We start from the raw sequence: 16,057 nt of genomic DNA, 5'->3' as shown, positions 1-16,057 counted from the left end.
TCTGAGGCCCGACAGCGCCCGTGTGGTCGGCCCAGCGGGCCTGGTGCGCCAGGGCTCCTCAGCGGGGACTGGGCCCCGGGGCTCGGATGGTTGGGCTTGGGTCACGATCTCCGGGGCCTGGGATGGGGTCCCTGCCCCCAGGGAGCCCGCTTCTGCCCCACCTGCTGCTCCCACTCCCGCTCGCTCTCCCTTCAAATAAATGAAATAACCAGTGGTGGGAGCTGGCGCTTGTGGGCCTCGGGGGGCCTGGGCGAGGGGAGCGGGCGCGGGGGCTCAGAGGGCGGGCAGCCCACGCACAGGCCGCGCCACACTGGGCCCTGGTCCTGAGCCTGCGACCTCGGCCAAGCCTGGAGCCGGGACACACTAGCGCGGCCGGGGCAGGCCCACGGGCCCCGTGACCCTGGCGGCAAGCAGGCGACTGGGCCCACCACACACAGGGCTCCCTGGCCGTGCGGACCAAGTCTTCCCCTGCAGCAAACATGCTCCTCGTCCCCCTCCAGCTAATCACACCTCTGCCTTTACGCGGACAGAAAAGCCCCTGAGGTCCGTTCTGATCCACGGTGCCATCCACCCCCACGCATGAGTGGTTCCAGCACCGCCACCCGCCCCGCAGCCGTGGCTATCTCACCTATAACTCTGCGGAGCCAGTCGGGAGGAATGTTGAGAAGCATCTTCTCCATCAGCTGAGATCCCACCCGGATGCCCACGTTACACCCTCCGTCAGCCACGGTCATTACAGCTGGCCTATGGGACAGGGACACGCGGCCTCAGGAACGCCTTCCAACTAAGGAAATGCTTGAATACAGTGAAATTCCAAAGAGCACTGGGTTGTTGTTGTTGTTTTAAAGATTGTATTTATTTATTCATGAGAGACACAGAGACCCAGGAGAGGGAGAAGCAGGCTCCCTGTGGGGAGCCCAAAGCAGGACGCAATCCCAGGACCCCAGGGTCACGCCCTGACAGCGGCGCTAAACTGCTGAGCCCCCAGGCTGCCCGAGCACTGGGCTTTTATGCAGGGTTCATTTTAATTCCTAAAACAACTCTAGGATGTTCTGAAACATCTTAGGGAAAAAAAGAAGGGCTCTTCTTTTTAAGAGTTTCAAACGATAAATTAATAAATTAGGCTTATTCTATGTTCATTTTAAAATTTCAAATACTAATATAAGAAAGCCTATGTTTACACTGTTGTGTGAATTAATTTTACAAATAAAAATAAAGATAATAATCGCAATATTTCACAATCACAACTTCAAGTTATTTTTCCCCACTGTATTCTTTCCTATTAAAACCAGACTGCTTTACAAGTATTGTATTTATCAATACAACTATTGATAAATAGTTCCCTATTGATAAATAATATTCAATATGTCCTACAGTGGAATACTAAGTGGTTGTTAAAAAGAATGATGAAGGTTTATAAGTGCTATTAGGGAAGGGATGTCATTATGCACTCTAAGGAACAATATGAATAAAACAAAATGGACAATATTATTCTATTTATGTATTTTTAAAGGAAAGGATATATGTGTGTTGGTATGAGCATAATAAATTATTAGAAGAACACACAAGAACCTCCTACGACCATGGAAGCAGCATGGATGGTGGATGGGGTACATGGGGAGGAACTTTTTGCTTATTTTTTAAAAAAAAAGATTTTATTTATTTATTTATTCATGAGAGACACACAGAGAGAGGCAGAGACACGGGCAGAGGGAGAAGCAGGTTCCATGCAGGGAGCCCGACACGGGACTCAATCCCGGGACCTGAGCTCACACACTGGGCCGAAGGCAGGTGCTCAACCGCTGAGCCACCCGGGTGTCCCTACCTTTTGCTTTATATCTTCCTTTACAGTTTCTATTTTTACCATGGTTATATTACCTCTTTTAAAAATTGTTAAAATAAAATTAAGAACACTTTTTTTTTTTTTTTTAATTTGAGAGAGAGAGGGAGTCTAAGCAGAGGGAGGAGCAGAGGGAAAGGGACAGGCAGACTCCTCGCTGAGCAGGGAACCCAACACACGGCTTGATCCCATGACCCTGAGATCACGACCTGAGTGGGAATCAAGTCAGACCTTCAGCTGACTGAACCACACAGGGGCCCCAAGAACAGAGTTTGGAAACAGACTGGTGACGATAGAGGAACTTATTGTAACAGCTCAAACAACACTACTGGTTTTCCCTCAAAAATCTACTTCTCCTTTTGCCCACATGATGATTCTAGGTCTTTCCTCTTTTTTGACTCTACTCTTTCCCCGTGCTCTGTCCGCCTCCGTTCTTCACCTCAGCAAACACACGCTCAATATGTACTATGTGCCAAGCGCTGGGAACACAACTGGCAAACAAGACGGATCTGGGTCCTTCACTCGAGGAGCACACAAGTTTGGTTTAACAGTGGTGCCAAGGTGACTTCACAGGGATACACTCGTCTTTTCAACAAACCCTGCTGGGACAACTGGATATTCACATGTTAAAGAATGAAGTTGGACCCTTTCCTCACATTAACTCAAAAATACGTCGTGGCCCTATCTGTAAAGAGTTAAAATTATAAAATCTTTATAGGAAAATGTAGGAGTAAATCTCCATGATCTCAGCTTAGGGATGATACCTTTCTTAGATATGGTACCTTTTAAAAGCACAAGCAACAGAAAGGAAAACAGATAATAAAATACGTTGGCAAGGATGTGCAGAAACTTCACACATTCCTGGTAAGAATGCAAAATTGTGCAACAGTTTTGGAAACCAGTTTGGCAGTTCCTCAAAAAATTAAACATAGAGTTACCAGACGACACAGCAGTTCTAAAACATATGCCCACTGAACATCTGTACCCAGATGTTCACAACGGTTATCATAGGATAGCAGCCAAATGTGGGAACTGTCCAGATGCTGGGCTGCGGGGAGGGGAGAAGTGATGGGAACGGGGATCCCGGGTGATGAAAATGTCTCTTAAAAGGGGCCGTGGTGACCGAGGCACAGCCCTGTGAATATACTCAAGCCACCGATCGTCCCATTTAGATGGGTTCATTCGATGCTGCGTGAATCCTGTCCCAGGAAAGATGTTTTTGAGAGAAGACAGCATACGGGACAAGCACAAGCTGCAGGAGTACACGCACGGTGCCCTAATGGAAAATACGGGTGGGATTCAGAAGGCTCCTCGATGAAGTGCCACTAAGACATGGAGGAACCCTGTGGAATCAGGTGGAGGCAGGGACATGCAGGGAAGAGCAAGGAGAAGAACCTCGGCGTGTCTGAGGAACTGGAAGAAGGGCCGGGGGCTGGAACACGCAAGCAAGGGAAAGCACGGCCGGAGATGAGGCTGCAGGGGAGAGTGTGCTGGAAAGTGCTGGAAGGTGTGTAGGTCAGGCAGTGGTCGCCCTGGCGGCTGCGCAGAGATGGACTGAAGACTAGAGACTACTGCTCGCAGGGTTCAAGCAAGACCCAGCAGCCCAGGCTAGGCCCATGGGCTTCTGGACCAGGAGCACCTCCATGGCACTACAGCGGAGGACTCCACCCGCAATACCTCATCCTAGGTCACACCCTAATCAGGGGATACTGGTCTGTGAAGTCCTGTTCCTTCTCGGGAACAGTTATTCTTTCGACTGAAGATTCAAAGTCTGTCTTCTCCATGAGGGATATTTACTGGGTAACATTTTTGTCCAATAAACAATTACATTCATTAGAACATTAAGAATGACACAAAATAACATATACACTCTGTAAGGAACCTTGACTATTGATCAGAAATCAATTTTAATTCATTACACTTCTTATATAGCATATGCATCTTAATTTTCTTTTCCATAAAAGCAACGTTCAGAGTAAGAGCAAAATTCATTTGCTTATTTATAACACACGTACGGAAAGGAAAATAAGGCTTATGGATTCAGCTTCTGGAAACGTGCTTAATGTATACCATGATAACATGCTGAATACATTTACATTTAGTTTTTAGGCACTGTAGTATTTAGAAATAGAGAAGAGCACAAAGGGGATCCCTGGGTGGCTCAGCGGTTTAGCACCTGCCTTCGGCCCAAGGCGTGATCCTGGGGTCTTGGGATCGAGTCCCACATCGGGCTTCTGCATGGGGCCTGCTTCTCCCTCTGCCTGTGTCTCTGCCTCTCTCTCTCTCTCTCTGTTTCTCATGAATAAATAAATAAAATCTTTAAAAAAAAAAAAAAACAGCACAAAATACTGATGGCTAAGGACACCTGGGTGGCTCAGTGGTTGAGCATCTGCCTTCGGCTCAGGGCATCATCCTGGGGTCCCGGGATCAAGTCCCGCATTGGCCTCCCCACAGGGAGCCTGCTTCTCCCTCCACCTGTGTCTCTGCCTCTCTCTCTCTGTGTCTCTCATGAATAAATAAATAAAATCTTTAAAAAAGAAAAAAAAAAAAAGAAAACACTGATGGCTATTTTATAAAGGCATCCAAAGGCATATAAGGGCATATTTTTTACAAGGTAAAAAGAAAAAGTTTATCCAAGACTTGGATTATTTGAAAAATGTATTTTTCACCTAGCTGGTCTGCCATTTTACTAAAGAACACTTGCAATCCTCAATCTCTAAAGTGAAGTTGGAAAACCTGAGGCACAGAAAAGTTAGTAAACATTTTATTAGCTTCCACACTAAGACATTAGATCAGAGAACACTTTTAACCTTTATATTCCAATTAAATGGTAAAGTATGGGATTCAGTTTCTTATGAGCCATTTAGATCTTGGTTAAAAATATAAACCAAGTAGGGGCGGGTGGCTCAGCGGTGGAGCGTCCGCCTTCAGCTCAGGGCATGACCCCGGGGTCCCAGGATCGTGCTCCCTGCTTGGGGCCTGCTTCTCACTCTGCCTGTGTCTCTGCCTCTCTCTGTGTCTCTCATGAATAAACAAATAAAATCTTTAAAAAATATATAAACCAAGTAAAAATTTTCTTCAATAGAGCTGCTAAAAGACAATCAACTCTTCTAAATACTGCTTTTAAAGATCCCTGTTACAATTACTAGATAATTTTTGCTTTTGGAAATAGCCATTTATCACTCAGGGGGAAAAAGTTATTCTCTTGGACTAGGTCTAGTTAGTCCTGATTAGAAAGTAAGAATTGATATATGCAATTTTTTGGTCATGTCCAGTCATATAATAAAATACTGTCCATCCCACTGGCTCGCCCGGCTGCCTCACCTGTAGTATAGCTTCTTCATAGTAAACGGCAAGCAGCTGTAACACTGTTTGTAGATCTTGTTCTTGTCTGTTTCCAGTTCCAACCCACATTTTGCACAGCCAGTATATACCATGTCCGGAAGGGAAGAGAGGATGTTCCTCAGGGAGCTGCGGGCATTTAGAGCTATCTTCTGACCTGCTGTGATAGGAATCACTAGCTCTAAAATCTGGGCTTTGATTAGAATCACTCCTACAAGAGACAGAAAGAAGTATTTGTAAATTATAACTTTCATTTATGGACATGGTTAATGATACGGTTGAATGAGGCCACTTAGAGGATGTGCCCAAGGACTCGTTCTTGGTCTTCCCTCCTTCATTCTTTCCCCGGACAATCTCACTCACTTGTGGCTTCAGGGTTTACTCTAGAAAGTGAGAGGTGAGCTGCCTGTAACTAAGAGTGAAGATTTATTTGGCTAGTTTGGCTGCACAGGTGGCTGTTTTCTTCCCCCCCTGTCCTGCGGAGTCATGCAAAATAAGGTCGATCCCTCTTTCAGTAGAAATCCCTTCAAAACACTTAAAACTAGCTGCGATCCTGTCTCTTCCCATTCTCTCTTCTTTTTTAATTGATCATTGCTGAAAGCCAAACAGCAGGTCAGTTATTCTTCCAGTCTGTACTTTATCCAAAAATAATATACCACTAGCTTATCCTCTTTTTAATCTTTCCTTTCAGTTTCCTGCCCGTCACCATCCATACTCTGGGCGTTGGTATAGAGCACGTGAGCATGGAGAGTCCTCATTTACCAAATGTGTGACTCACCAGGACCTCGAGCATGTTCACTCACTGGCTCATAAATTCACCTGTTAAACAAATACCGGGTATCTGCTATCTGCCATTTTCTAATTTACCTTTGTCTTATTGTATACTAGTGAGGTGTGAGTTCATCTGAGTTTATCTTCTCCCTTCCTCTCCAGATTCAGTTGAAAGCCTTTGTTAAGTCTTTGGATTTGCTTCTTCATCCTTTTATTTATTTTATTTTATTTTATTTTTTTAATTTTTATTTATTTATGATAGTCACAGATAGAGAGAGAGAGGCAGAGACACAGGCAGAGGGAGAAGCAGGCTCCATGCAGGGAGCCCGATGTGGGATTCGATCCCGGGTCTCCAGGATCGCGCCCTGGGCCAAAGGCAGGCGCCAAACCGCTGCACCACCCAGGGATCCCTTCTTCATCCTTTTAGTTGGCAGGACACTACAGGTCAGGAGCTCATCCTTCTGGCTACCTGTTCTCTTTTTGGGATTATCTCTTCAAGAGTCCTGCTAATGGTGACTGTCCTATTCCTAAGTCCTTCTGTTTGCTTTAGTCTCTCGGTGCCCAGAGACTGTTTCGCCACCTTCTCCAAGCATGCCCTCCATCCCTACATGAATGACAAGAGTGTGTAGTGGTCAGCGTACCTAATAAACTATAGCACACTGTACATCACACCTTTCCACAGACATGTTGTATCACTAAGAAATTAATGAAAGAATTCCATAATTTTAGAAGGATGTTAACATCACTCCACACATTTTCTAAATGTACACATCTCTATAAAAGAATGAAAAGTTCGTGATTAATGTGGACTCTGCTTTCAAGGGGCTTCCAGCCTGCTGGGCCCTGACATTCTGCTGATGATAGGGCCAGTTGCTGAGTAGGCACCCTCATTTCTTGACAAGGGGCCAGCCACTGCCTCACCCCATCCAGCTTCTGTTAAGCTTTGTGAAGAGAGCAGACCCTCCTGGGAAATTCTCTCATGTTGAGCTCCCTATCCCGCTCCTTTAATTGTGAAGCAGATTAGGAAAAAAGTTGCTTGTACTTCCCTATGTTCTCTCCATTTCTGTCTCAAAAACACATCAACAATGGCAGAAACTACAACTTCAGCCCTCAGAGCTGAACATAAAGAAAATGAAAAGTGGCTAAACGGCCCCCTTTGACACAGCCTATCAGGAACTGATTGTAACAGCACAAAGCTTTTGCATGGCTTACCAATGGGGAGCCCACCTCGAGGGCTTGCAAGGACATTCCCAACCCCTGCCTCATCCCCCAAACCAAACCTTCAGAGCTGTGAGCACCTATTTTATTAGAGTTCATGATGGTGATTTTTATTTTAAAATCTAATTCTACGTTAATTCCAGAAGGTAACTGCTCTGTGTATGCAGTAGATAAGACAGCTGACTTCTCCATGACAGCAAATGAAATGTAGCTCCTCCACTGCCCGAGTAGAGTTAAAATCTTCCAATAAAGAAAACTTCAGGCCCACAGGGCTTCACTGAGGAAGCTTCACTTCTACCAAGCATGTAAGGAAGAAAACATTCTAATTCTAAACAAACTGTTCCAGAAAACTGAAGAGGAGGATCTACATCCCAACTCATTCCATGAGCATTATTCTAATACCAAAAGCAGAAAAAGCTATTACAAGAAGAAAAAAAAAAATCTATCGTTCATGAACACAGACATAAAAATTCTTAACAAATGTTAGCAAATTAAATCCAGCAATATATAAAAAGGACACATCATGACCAAGTAGGATTTACCTCATAAATGCAAAGTTGTTTTAACATTCTAAAATCAATAAATTATATTAAAAGATTGCAAAAGAAAAACTGTAAGATCACTTTAATTGATGGAGAAAGAGTGTCTGATAAATTCTAACATTCATTCTTGATTTTAAAAGTTTTTCAGCAAACTAGGAATAAAAGGCAATTTCATCAGCTTCAGACAGAGCATCCAGGAAAACTCTAAGTCAACGTCATACTTAATAATGAAGAACAAATGTTTTCTCCCTAATACCAGAAACAAGGTAAAAACGTTTGCTTTTACAACTTTTTTTCAATATTATATTAGAGAAGTTATCACATGCAAAGGGGTGAGAAAAATAAATAAAGGGCATCCAGACTGGAAAGGAAGAAATAAAACTCTTTATTCACAGATAACACGATCATCTATATAGAAAATTCAAATCTACCAAACAGTTACTATTGAGCTTAGTGAGTTTAGCAAGGTTACAAAAGACGAGATCAATATACAAAAAAAAAAAAAAAAGATATTTTTACATAATAGCAACAAACAATTAAAACTGAAATTTTAAAAAGCACCTATTGGGACGCCTGGGTGGCTCAGCGGTTGAGCGTCTGCCTTTGGCTCAGGGCATGATCCTGGGATTGAGTCCCACATTGGGCTCCCTGCATGAAGCTTGCTTCTCCCTCTGCCAGTGTCTCGGCCTCTCTCATGAATAAATAAATAAAATCTTAAAAAAAAATTTTTTTAAATAAAAAGCACCTATTATAATAGCAGAAAAATAGAAAACAGGAATAAGTCTGAGAAAAGATATGAAAACCCTGTTTTCTGAAAACTATAAAACACAGCTAAGAGAAATAAGAGACATATTTTGTTCATAGGTTGGCAAACTCAATACTAAGATGTCAATTCTCCCTCAAGTTGATGCATAGCTTCAAAACAATCCCTGCAGGCTTTTTTTCTAGAAATTGACAAACTGTAAAATTCACAGAATAGCCAAAACTACTTTGAAAAAGAACAAAAGGAAGGTAAACGATATCTGATTCTAAGGCATATTATACAGCTACAGTGATCAAAATAATGTGGTACTGGTGTAAAGATAGACAAATCAGTAAAATAGAAGAGAAAGCCCAAAAACAGACCACATACAAGTGGACAACTGATTTTAACAAAGGGGTAAAAACAATTCACTGGAAAAATGGCAATCTCTTCAACAAATGGGGCTTAAACAGCTGGGTATTCGTATGCAAAAAGGAATAGAGCTTCCAGCCATGCATCACATAATATACAAAAATTAAACTCAAAACAGATCCTGGACCCAAATGTGAACCCTAAAACTCTAGAACTTCTAAAACAATATAGGATATAAATGCTTGTGACACTCAGTAAGGCAAATATTTTCTAACTAGGAAATCAAGAGCATAAGTCATACAAGAACAAATGGATAAATTGGGAGTTCATCAGAATTCAGAACTTAAGGTCTTCAAAAGGCCTGGTTAAAAGAATGAACGCACTAGTAACAGACTGGGAAAACATATCTGCAAAGCCTATATATAACAAATAATTTTTACCCAGAATATAAAGAACTCTCAAAATTCAATAATAAGAAAATAATCAACCCTTTGTTTTTAAGTAGGCAAAAGATTTCAGTTGACACTTCATCAAAGACATATGGATGGCAACTGAGTCCATGAAAAAATGTTCAACATCATTAACCAATAGGGAAATGCAAATTAAAACCACAATGACTTATCATTACAGAAATTATAAAGAAGGCCCATACCAAGTGTTGACACGAATGTGGGAAAAACAGAACTCTCACACGCTGCTTGGTGGAAATACAAAATGCCACAACCACTTTGGAAAAGTTTGGCAGTTTCTTAAAAAGTTAAACATGCACCTACCATATAACCTTCAGCTTATTCAGCTACTAGGTATTTACTCAGGAATAAAGAAAGACTATGCCCATATAACATCTTGAACATGAATGTTTATAGAAGCTCTACTTACAAGAGCTAAGAGCTGGAAACGACCCAGATGCCCATCAGCAGATGGACAGATAGATAAATCATGGTACGTTCGTACAACAGAATAAAGAAGAATGAACTTATGTGCACAAAAACACAGATACGTCACAAAATAATTTACTTAATTAAAAATGCCAAGCAACACAGTGTACATAATGTATGATTCCATGTATATAAAATCATAGAAAATTCAAACTAATTTCCAAGGACAGAAAGCAGATGGGCTGCTTGGAGGGATGGGGGGGGGGCACGTACCTGGGAAAGGGTGACATTACAAAGGGGCAGCCTGGTGACGGTTTCATGGGTTTCGTGTCACAACTCACCAGTATGAATGTGGACACTTCAAGTGAGGGTGGTTCACTGTATAAAAATTATACCCTAAAAATTCTGTTAAAAATAATTTTAAATTTGACGCTCTGAACCATATTTGAAAAGCACTCTGAGTTATCTTCTGCTCTGCTTATGGACACAAATGGACACAGCTTTTACATTCTGGGGATGGACCAAAAGGGGGCATAGCACGCTAGCAAAAAGTCCTAGAAATATACTTGAGACTCGTAACACGTGGTCTCTTAGGAGTTTCAACTCATTTCATTTTGGGTCAGATTCTTTTTCTTAGAACTGTAAAAATAATCTTGCTTCACTCAAACCACATCTAACATTTAATAAAATCTAAAACTATAAGAAGCTGGAAAGTTATTAATGTAAATGACAGAATAATATTAAAATTTAGTACCAAGATCCAAAGTTCCTGAGTTATTCTTAATAACTTAACCTTCATAAAAGCACCAAAAATGATAATCTCACACAAATTCTGAGAAAAAACTTTGACCGAAGATTTTCTTCATTAAAAAACTTACATAACTATAAATTTACAGGCACATCCCATATTTTTCTACCCTCACTCCCCCCTCTAAAAACAATTGCTACAGTAGCCACCAGAAAACATTCTGTTAATTTCCAAAATTGATGATCATGGACATTTATTGATTGTTGGCATTTAACAACCTTAAATATAGTTTCAAATGCAGTTTAATCTGTTACACATTTTACTAGGAGTTAGCACACTTTTAGCATCATCTCTGTACTGAGGAAGCCAATACAATTTAATGAAAAGTATTTCCTGCTAAAACTGTATCAACTTATCTAGTCATTTTCACCATTTTATTCTCTTCATTCCAAAGTGTATGGCATATTGAACCTAAAACATATTCCTTTTACTACTACACTCAAAATTAATTACTTTAATGGTATTAAGTTCATGGAAAACATGTATGTATATAAAATCCATCACCAAAGGCAATCTTCTGCATAGCTGTAGTATGTTTCTGAGGATGAATTTTATACACATACATGCACACACACATAAATAGGTGAGTTCAGGAAGTCTGTTATTACATTTTACTAAGGCAGCAAGCAAATTGCATGCATTCTGTATCAATGCTAAAATTTAAAAACCATGTACAGATAACAGTTTAGTAACTTGATAAAATGCTTATCTCAATCAACTGACTCTGGTTAGGGTCATTTTTCTATTTCTGGTTTATTAAGTGATAAGCTACTTGTACATGTATGCAAAAAATATTTTTAAATGATCCTTAATAATTACAACTTAACCTCAAAGGATTATAGGGAGAAAGCTAAGAAGATGCAAATATCTGGCTGAGCTCTTTACACTGATCTATATTTCCCTCCGTCTTCCTTCCTTCCTTCCTTCCTTCCTTCCTTCCTTCCTTCCTTCCTTCCTTCCTTCCTTCTTTCCTTCCTTCCTTCCAGATTTTACTTAATTATTCATGAGAGACACAGGGAGAGAGAGGCAGAGACACAGGCAGAGGGAGAAGCAGGCTCCATGCAGGGAGCCCAATGCAGGACTTGATCCTGGGACTCCAGGGTCACGCCCTGGGCTGAAGGCGGCGCTAAACCACAGAGCCACCCGGGCTGCCCAACTTTCATATTTAATTACACATTTTTTCCCACAAATGGTAGCTTGCCTTGCTTATATTAAAATGAGGAATATAAAGATCTTACCTGAATGCTTATCTTCCAGGTGTGTTGCCAAATCTGAGATCTTCACAAAGGAGGGTGTGTTTTTTTGAAATTTTGCTTTAAACGTAATTGCCCTTATATCATCATCAAACAGGCACTCACAGGATGACCAAAATGTTGTATGCAATTCTAGGCTTTCTACGATATCATTGTGCTGAACAAAAAGATATTTAAATTCCCAAATATAATCTTAAACAAACAAACAAAAACAAAAAGTCACCAAAAAGGAAATAATCCAGGCTCAGAATCAGATTAAATAGATTGATCCAATTAAGTCAGTTAAATACAACTTTCATCACACTAAGGAATTTGGGTATAAAAAGAAAAATGTGAATTACACTGTTTCAGGGCATTGGGATGAGGATGCTGGAGATAATTTTCTTTCTTTCTTTCTTTTTTTTTTTTTTTTTTATTCGTGAGAGACACACAGAGAGAGGCAGAGACACAGGTGGAGGGAGAAGCAGGCTCCCTGCGGGGACCCAATGTGGGACTCGATCCTGGGACCCTGGGGTCACGGCCTGAGCCGGAGGCAGACACTCAACTGCTGAGCCCCCCAGGTGTCCCTGGAGATAATTTTAATTAAAGTTTTTCTAAAGATTTCTTGGTCTCTTAAACAGTCATAATTTATCATAACCAACTGCTTCTCAGAGTAGCTAATTCCTGTTTTGATATCTACAGGCAAAGGTTTTTAAAACTAGTAAGGCATAGCAATGGACACACATCTGCCATAATCAATATCTCTCACTGATTTTCAACACCTTCATTTTCTTATTTAACTAATTTTTCCAGGATAAAAAAAAGGCATTGAGAGACAATTGCAGCATGTATTTTTAGTTCCCTCAGCCATAATTATAATGATTAAAACTGCAGTGGCACAGAGCTTCTTGCCAAATAGTCCCTATTCTATTTTAATACATTCAACTTTAAATTCTAATAAAATAAAAGTATTTCTTGGCACTAAGTCTTCTAATAATAACAGCTGTCTTTTTAGTTTCCACTTACTTCAGGCCATAAATCTAATTCACACCCTTCCCCACCACCACCTACTTAGTTTTTTCCCTTAGTTTCTTCTTGAAAAAATGGAAAATCTTAAAACAAGTCAGTAAAGCTGTATAGATAGAGCATAGAGCATCATTAGAAAGAGCTAAAGCATATATATTCCAAGTCACTGCTTAAAAACAATCACTATTTTTAAAATAGTTTGCTTCAGGGATCCCTGGGGTGCTCAGCGGTTTAGCGTCTGCCTTCAGCTCAGGCCGGGATCCTGGAGTCCCGGGATCGAGTCCTGCATCAGGTCCCCGCAGGGAGCCCACTTCTCCCTCTGCCTGTGTCTCTGCCTCTCTCCCTGTGTCTCTCACGAATGAATAAATAAAATCTTTAAAATAGTAAATAAATAAAATAGTTTGTCTTATTACAAAATACATGCTTCTAAGTTAGAAATCAGATTAAATAAATAAAATAACAGCCATAATCTCAACACCCCCAAATAAACACAGTTAACACTTTCAGTGGACATCCAGTTGTTTCTTTTTTTTTTTCATCCAGTTGTTTCTAATTTGTCTTAATATGCCAAATATATTTTAAATGTCATTAAGTATTATTCTATATTATTTAAAATACTGTACAGATATGCCAAAAATCTTAAAAATTATTATAACAATTCCCTATTTGGGGGCATGTTGGTTATTTTTTTTTAACTGTTAGAAAAAATACTGTGATAAATGCATTTTTAGCTACATCTTCATTCATAGCCACAATAAATTCCTAAAAGTGTAGTTATTAGGCCAAAGGTATTCCAAATTCGGTTTTCATATGCATTGTCGGTAATCTTTAGGAAAGGTTTTGCCAATCTACATTTCCAATAGTTTATGAGAGTAGCTATTCCCTTGTATGTTCTGTATCAATTTCTCAGGAGAAAAATCAGGTACTGTCATTATTTTATGTGTGTGCCTTCAATTACTAGTAAGTCCATTTTTTTTTCATACATTCATTGGCCATTTTTATTTCTTCTTTGGGGACATCCTGTTCATATCTATTACCCATTTATCCTTACAGATATTTGTCTTTTGCTTTTCAATTATTTTCTAACAAAATGCAACATTTTTTTTTTCTGGCTTTTCACTTGCCTTTTAATTTGGTATATGGTGATTTTTATATAGTTCTTGTTGCTGCGTTATGTTTAACCTACCAATCTTTAGATTACAAATAAGTTTGCTTATATTTTCTTCTACTACTCATTGTTTCTTTTTTGAAAAAAAAATATTTGAATATCTAATGCAACTGGAATTTATTTTGGCACAAATATTAAGTATAAATTTAATTCTATTTTTTCTCAAATTGTTAGCTCAATTGTTCACTATTTCAAACAGTACCTACCTTCTTTTTTTCAAAAGGAAAAGTTTGCTTTATTTCTTAGTTATAAATAAAATGTATTTACAATAAAATATACAGTAAGACAAAAGAGTCGTAATAGGTGAAATAAGATTGGCCAATGTTCTAATATAATGGGTATAATGGGTATTATAATAGGTACTTCATTATATTACACTCTATATACTAAATCTGAAGTTTTTGCTAAACGTATAAAAACTAAATGCAGATTCACACATGCATAAAATTCAAACTAAAGGCATAAAGAAAAAAACACAATAACCACTGCTAGCATTTTAGTATATGTAGTTTCAAATTATTTAATGTATACACACACTCATGGTCCCACTTTATTAAAATGGGATCCTATTACACATGAGATTTTATAATCTACTTTTTAAACTAAACAGTAACATCACATACGTCTCTCCAGGCTAGTGAACATTCCTATCTTTGGTGGTAAATACCTTTGTGTGTCCACTCAGACCACAAATGACCCTCAGCTGTCCCCCACCCCACCCCCCAAAAAGCCCAGGCATTCCTATTGTACCTTCCCACCCTGTCCCAGGGCCACAGTTGATTGGATCTTACTCAATCTGGGCAATCAGATATTCTTTGCTGGGAATTTGGAAATGGACTGGTCTCTTAAAAGGAAAAGGAAGATCAAGGGCTACAGGGTAAGCATCTTCTGCTGGCTTCCATGTGGTTGAAAAGCAGAGAAAGTCTGCGCTTAGTGACTAAAGCAGACAGATGGAGAAACTGCAGCTCCCAGTTCCAAGTGCACGTGAGCCCATCATGCTCTTGCCCTATGTACTGTGAGATACCCCTGTACATTTCTAATACATTTCTATATTTAAATCGTGAAGTGTGGGTGTGAGTAGATTTCAAACCTCCATACAGACAATTATGATTTGCATGAAGTATAATTACAAATGTTGGGATCATTTGCATTACCCTGTGCTTAATTAATAATGTCACGAGAATATTATAATTTGTTATACTTTTTAAATTTTAGACTTAAATACCTTCAGAATTTGAATTGGAATGGCATTTAGTTCTGAATAGCTTATTTTATGCACCCAGTTATTCCTAAGAAGTGTACAGTATGAAGTCTACCTTCATCAGGACCTAAACTGTGATCAGAGCTCACTACAAAGCCCCATGCCTATTTCAAAAGAACGTGAATTTGGGATTTCTTGTAATTCTCCCCCAAAACATCAACTCTGATCAACAGTATTCAATGATGACTATGTGATGTTCACTTCTGATTATATTACCTAAATGTGAGTTTGTTACCCTTAGAACAAGTAAAACCAGTGCCCAATATGGACGTTAATGCCACAAGAAATACTAAACGAATGGATAAAATGCCAACAGTTTCTGAAAGTAGAATCACTTACTTAGATGATCCTTCAAATTGGTACTTTTGAAAAGAACAATTTTGAGGTATTGAGGTGGATATCAAAACTTAAAAATGATGGTTATAAGTCAAGTATGCTGAAGGAATGAATGAACAAAAAACAACTCTATCTTAATTCCTGGTTTCACAAATTTTCAGTATTAACCTAAATACCACAGAATTATCCGGAGACAGCTATAATGACTCTTCTACTAGCTAAATAACTACTACTTTTAGAAGAACATTCATGTTAAGCATGGAGCAATCTGCTCTGCTACAAGCTCCATCACAAATGGAGTAACACTGTTGACCTACATTTTTGTTTCACATGCACTAGACTCATGTCCCCAGCTATGATATAGTGGTCAACTGACACATGTTTGTCAGATTTCTCAACTGAACAAATATTTACTATTGTTTGATCCTAACATAAAAGTCAAAAGTCAGACTTATCTCAAAGCCTGGTTAGAGGCTATTAATGATTAAGGGAGAGAATGTGACAGATCATATGCTTAGATA

At 39.6% G+C, this 16,057-nt stretch overlaps 1 protein-coding gene across 14 annotated transcripts in view; it reads right to left on the bottom strand.

The window, feature by feature from the left end:
* Positions 1-16,057, bottom strand: part of SHLD2 (shieldin complex subunit 2) — a 77,290-nt gene that overhangs the window by 447 nt on the left and 60,786 nt on the right. For 8 of the 14 annotated variants that reach the window (XM_077895278.1, XM_077895274.1, XM_077895280.1 and 5 more), the window contains 3 exons: positions 11,752-11,958; positions 5,165-5,393; positions 629-744 (listed from right to left, as the gene is read on the bottom strand). In XM_077895278.1, the coding sequence (XP_077751404.1) occupies positions 629-744; positions 5,165-5,393; positions 11,752-11,958 (552 nt within the window). Of the gene's footprint in view, positions 1-628; positions 745-5,164; positions 5,394-6,049; positions 7,726-11,751; positions 11,959-16,057 lie in introns of those variants that run through there. The other 6 variants (XM_077895282.1, XM_077895285.1, XM_077895286.1 and 3 more) reach the window with 6 other exon arrangements.

The sequence above is a fragment of the Canis aureus genome, chromosome 4 (genome assembly GCF_053574225.1).
Source record: "Canis aureus isolate CA01 chromosome 4, VMU_Caureus_v.1.0, whole genome shotgun sequence".
NCBI classification, from domain to species: Eukaryota; Metazoa; Chordata; class Mammalia; order Carnivora; family Canidae; genus Canis; species Canis aureus.
The sequence above is the reverse complement of the archived record's forward strand: the minus strand, read 5'-3'. Positions and strand labels throughout refer to the sequence as shown.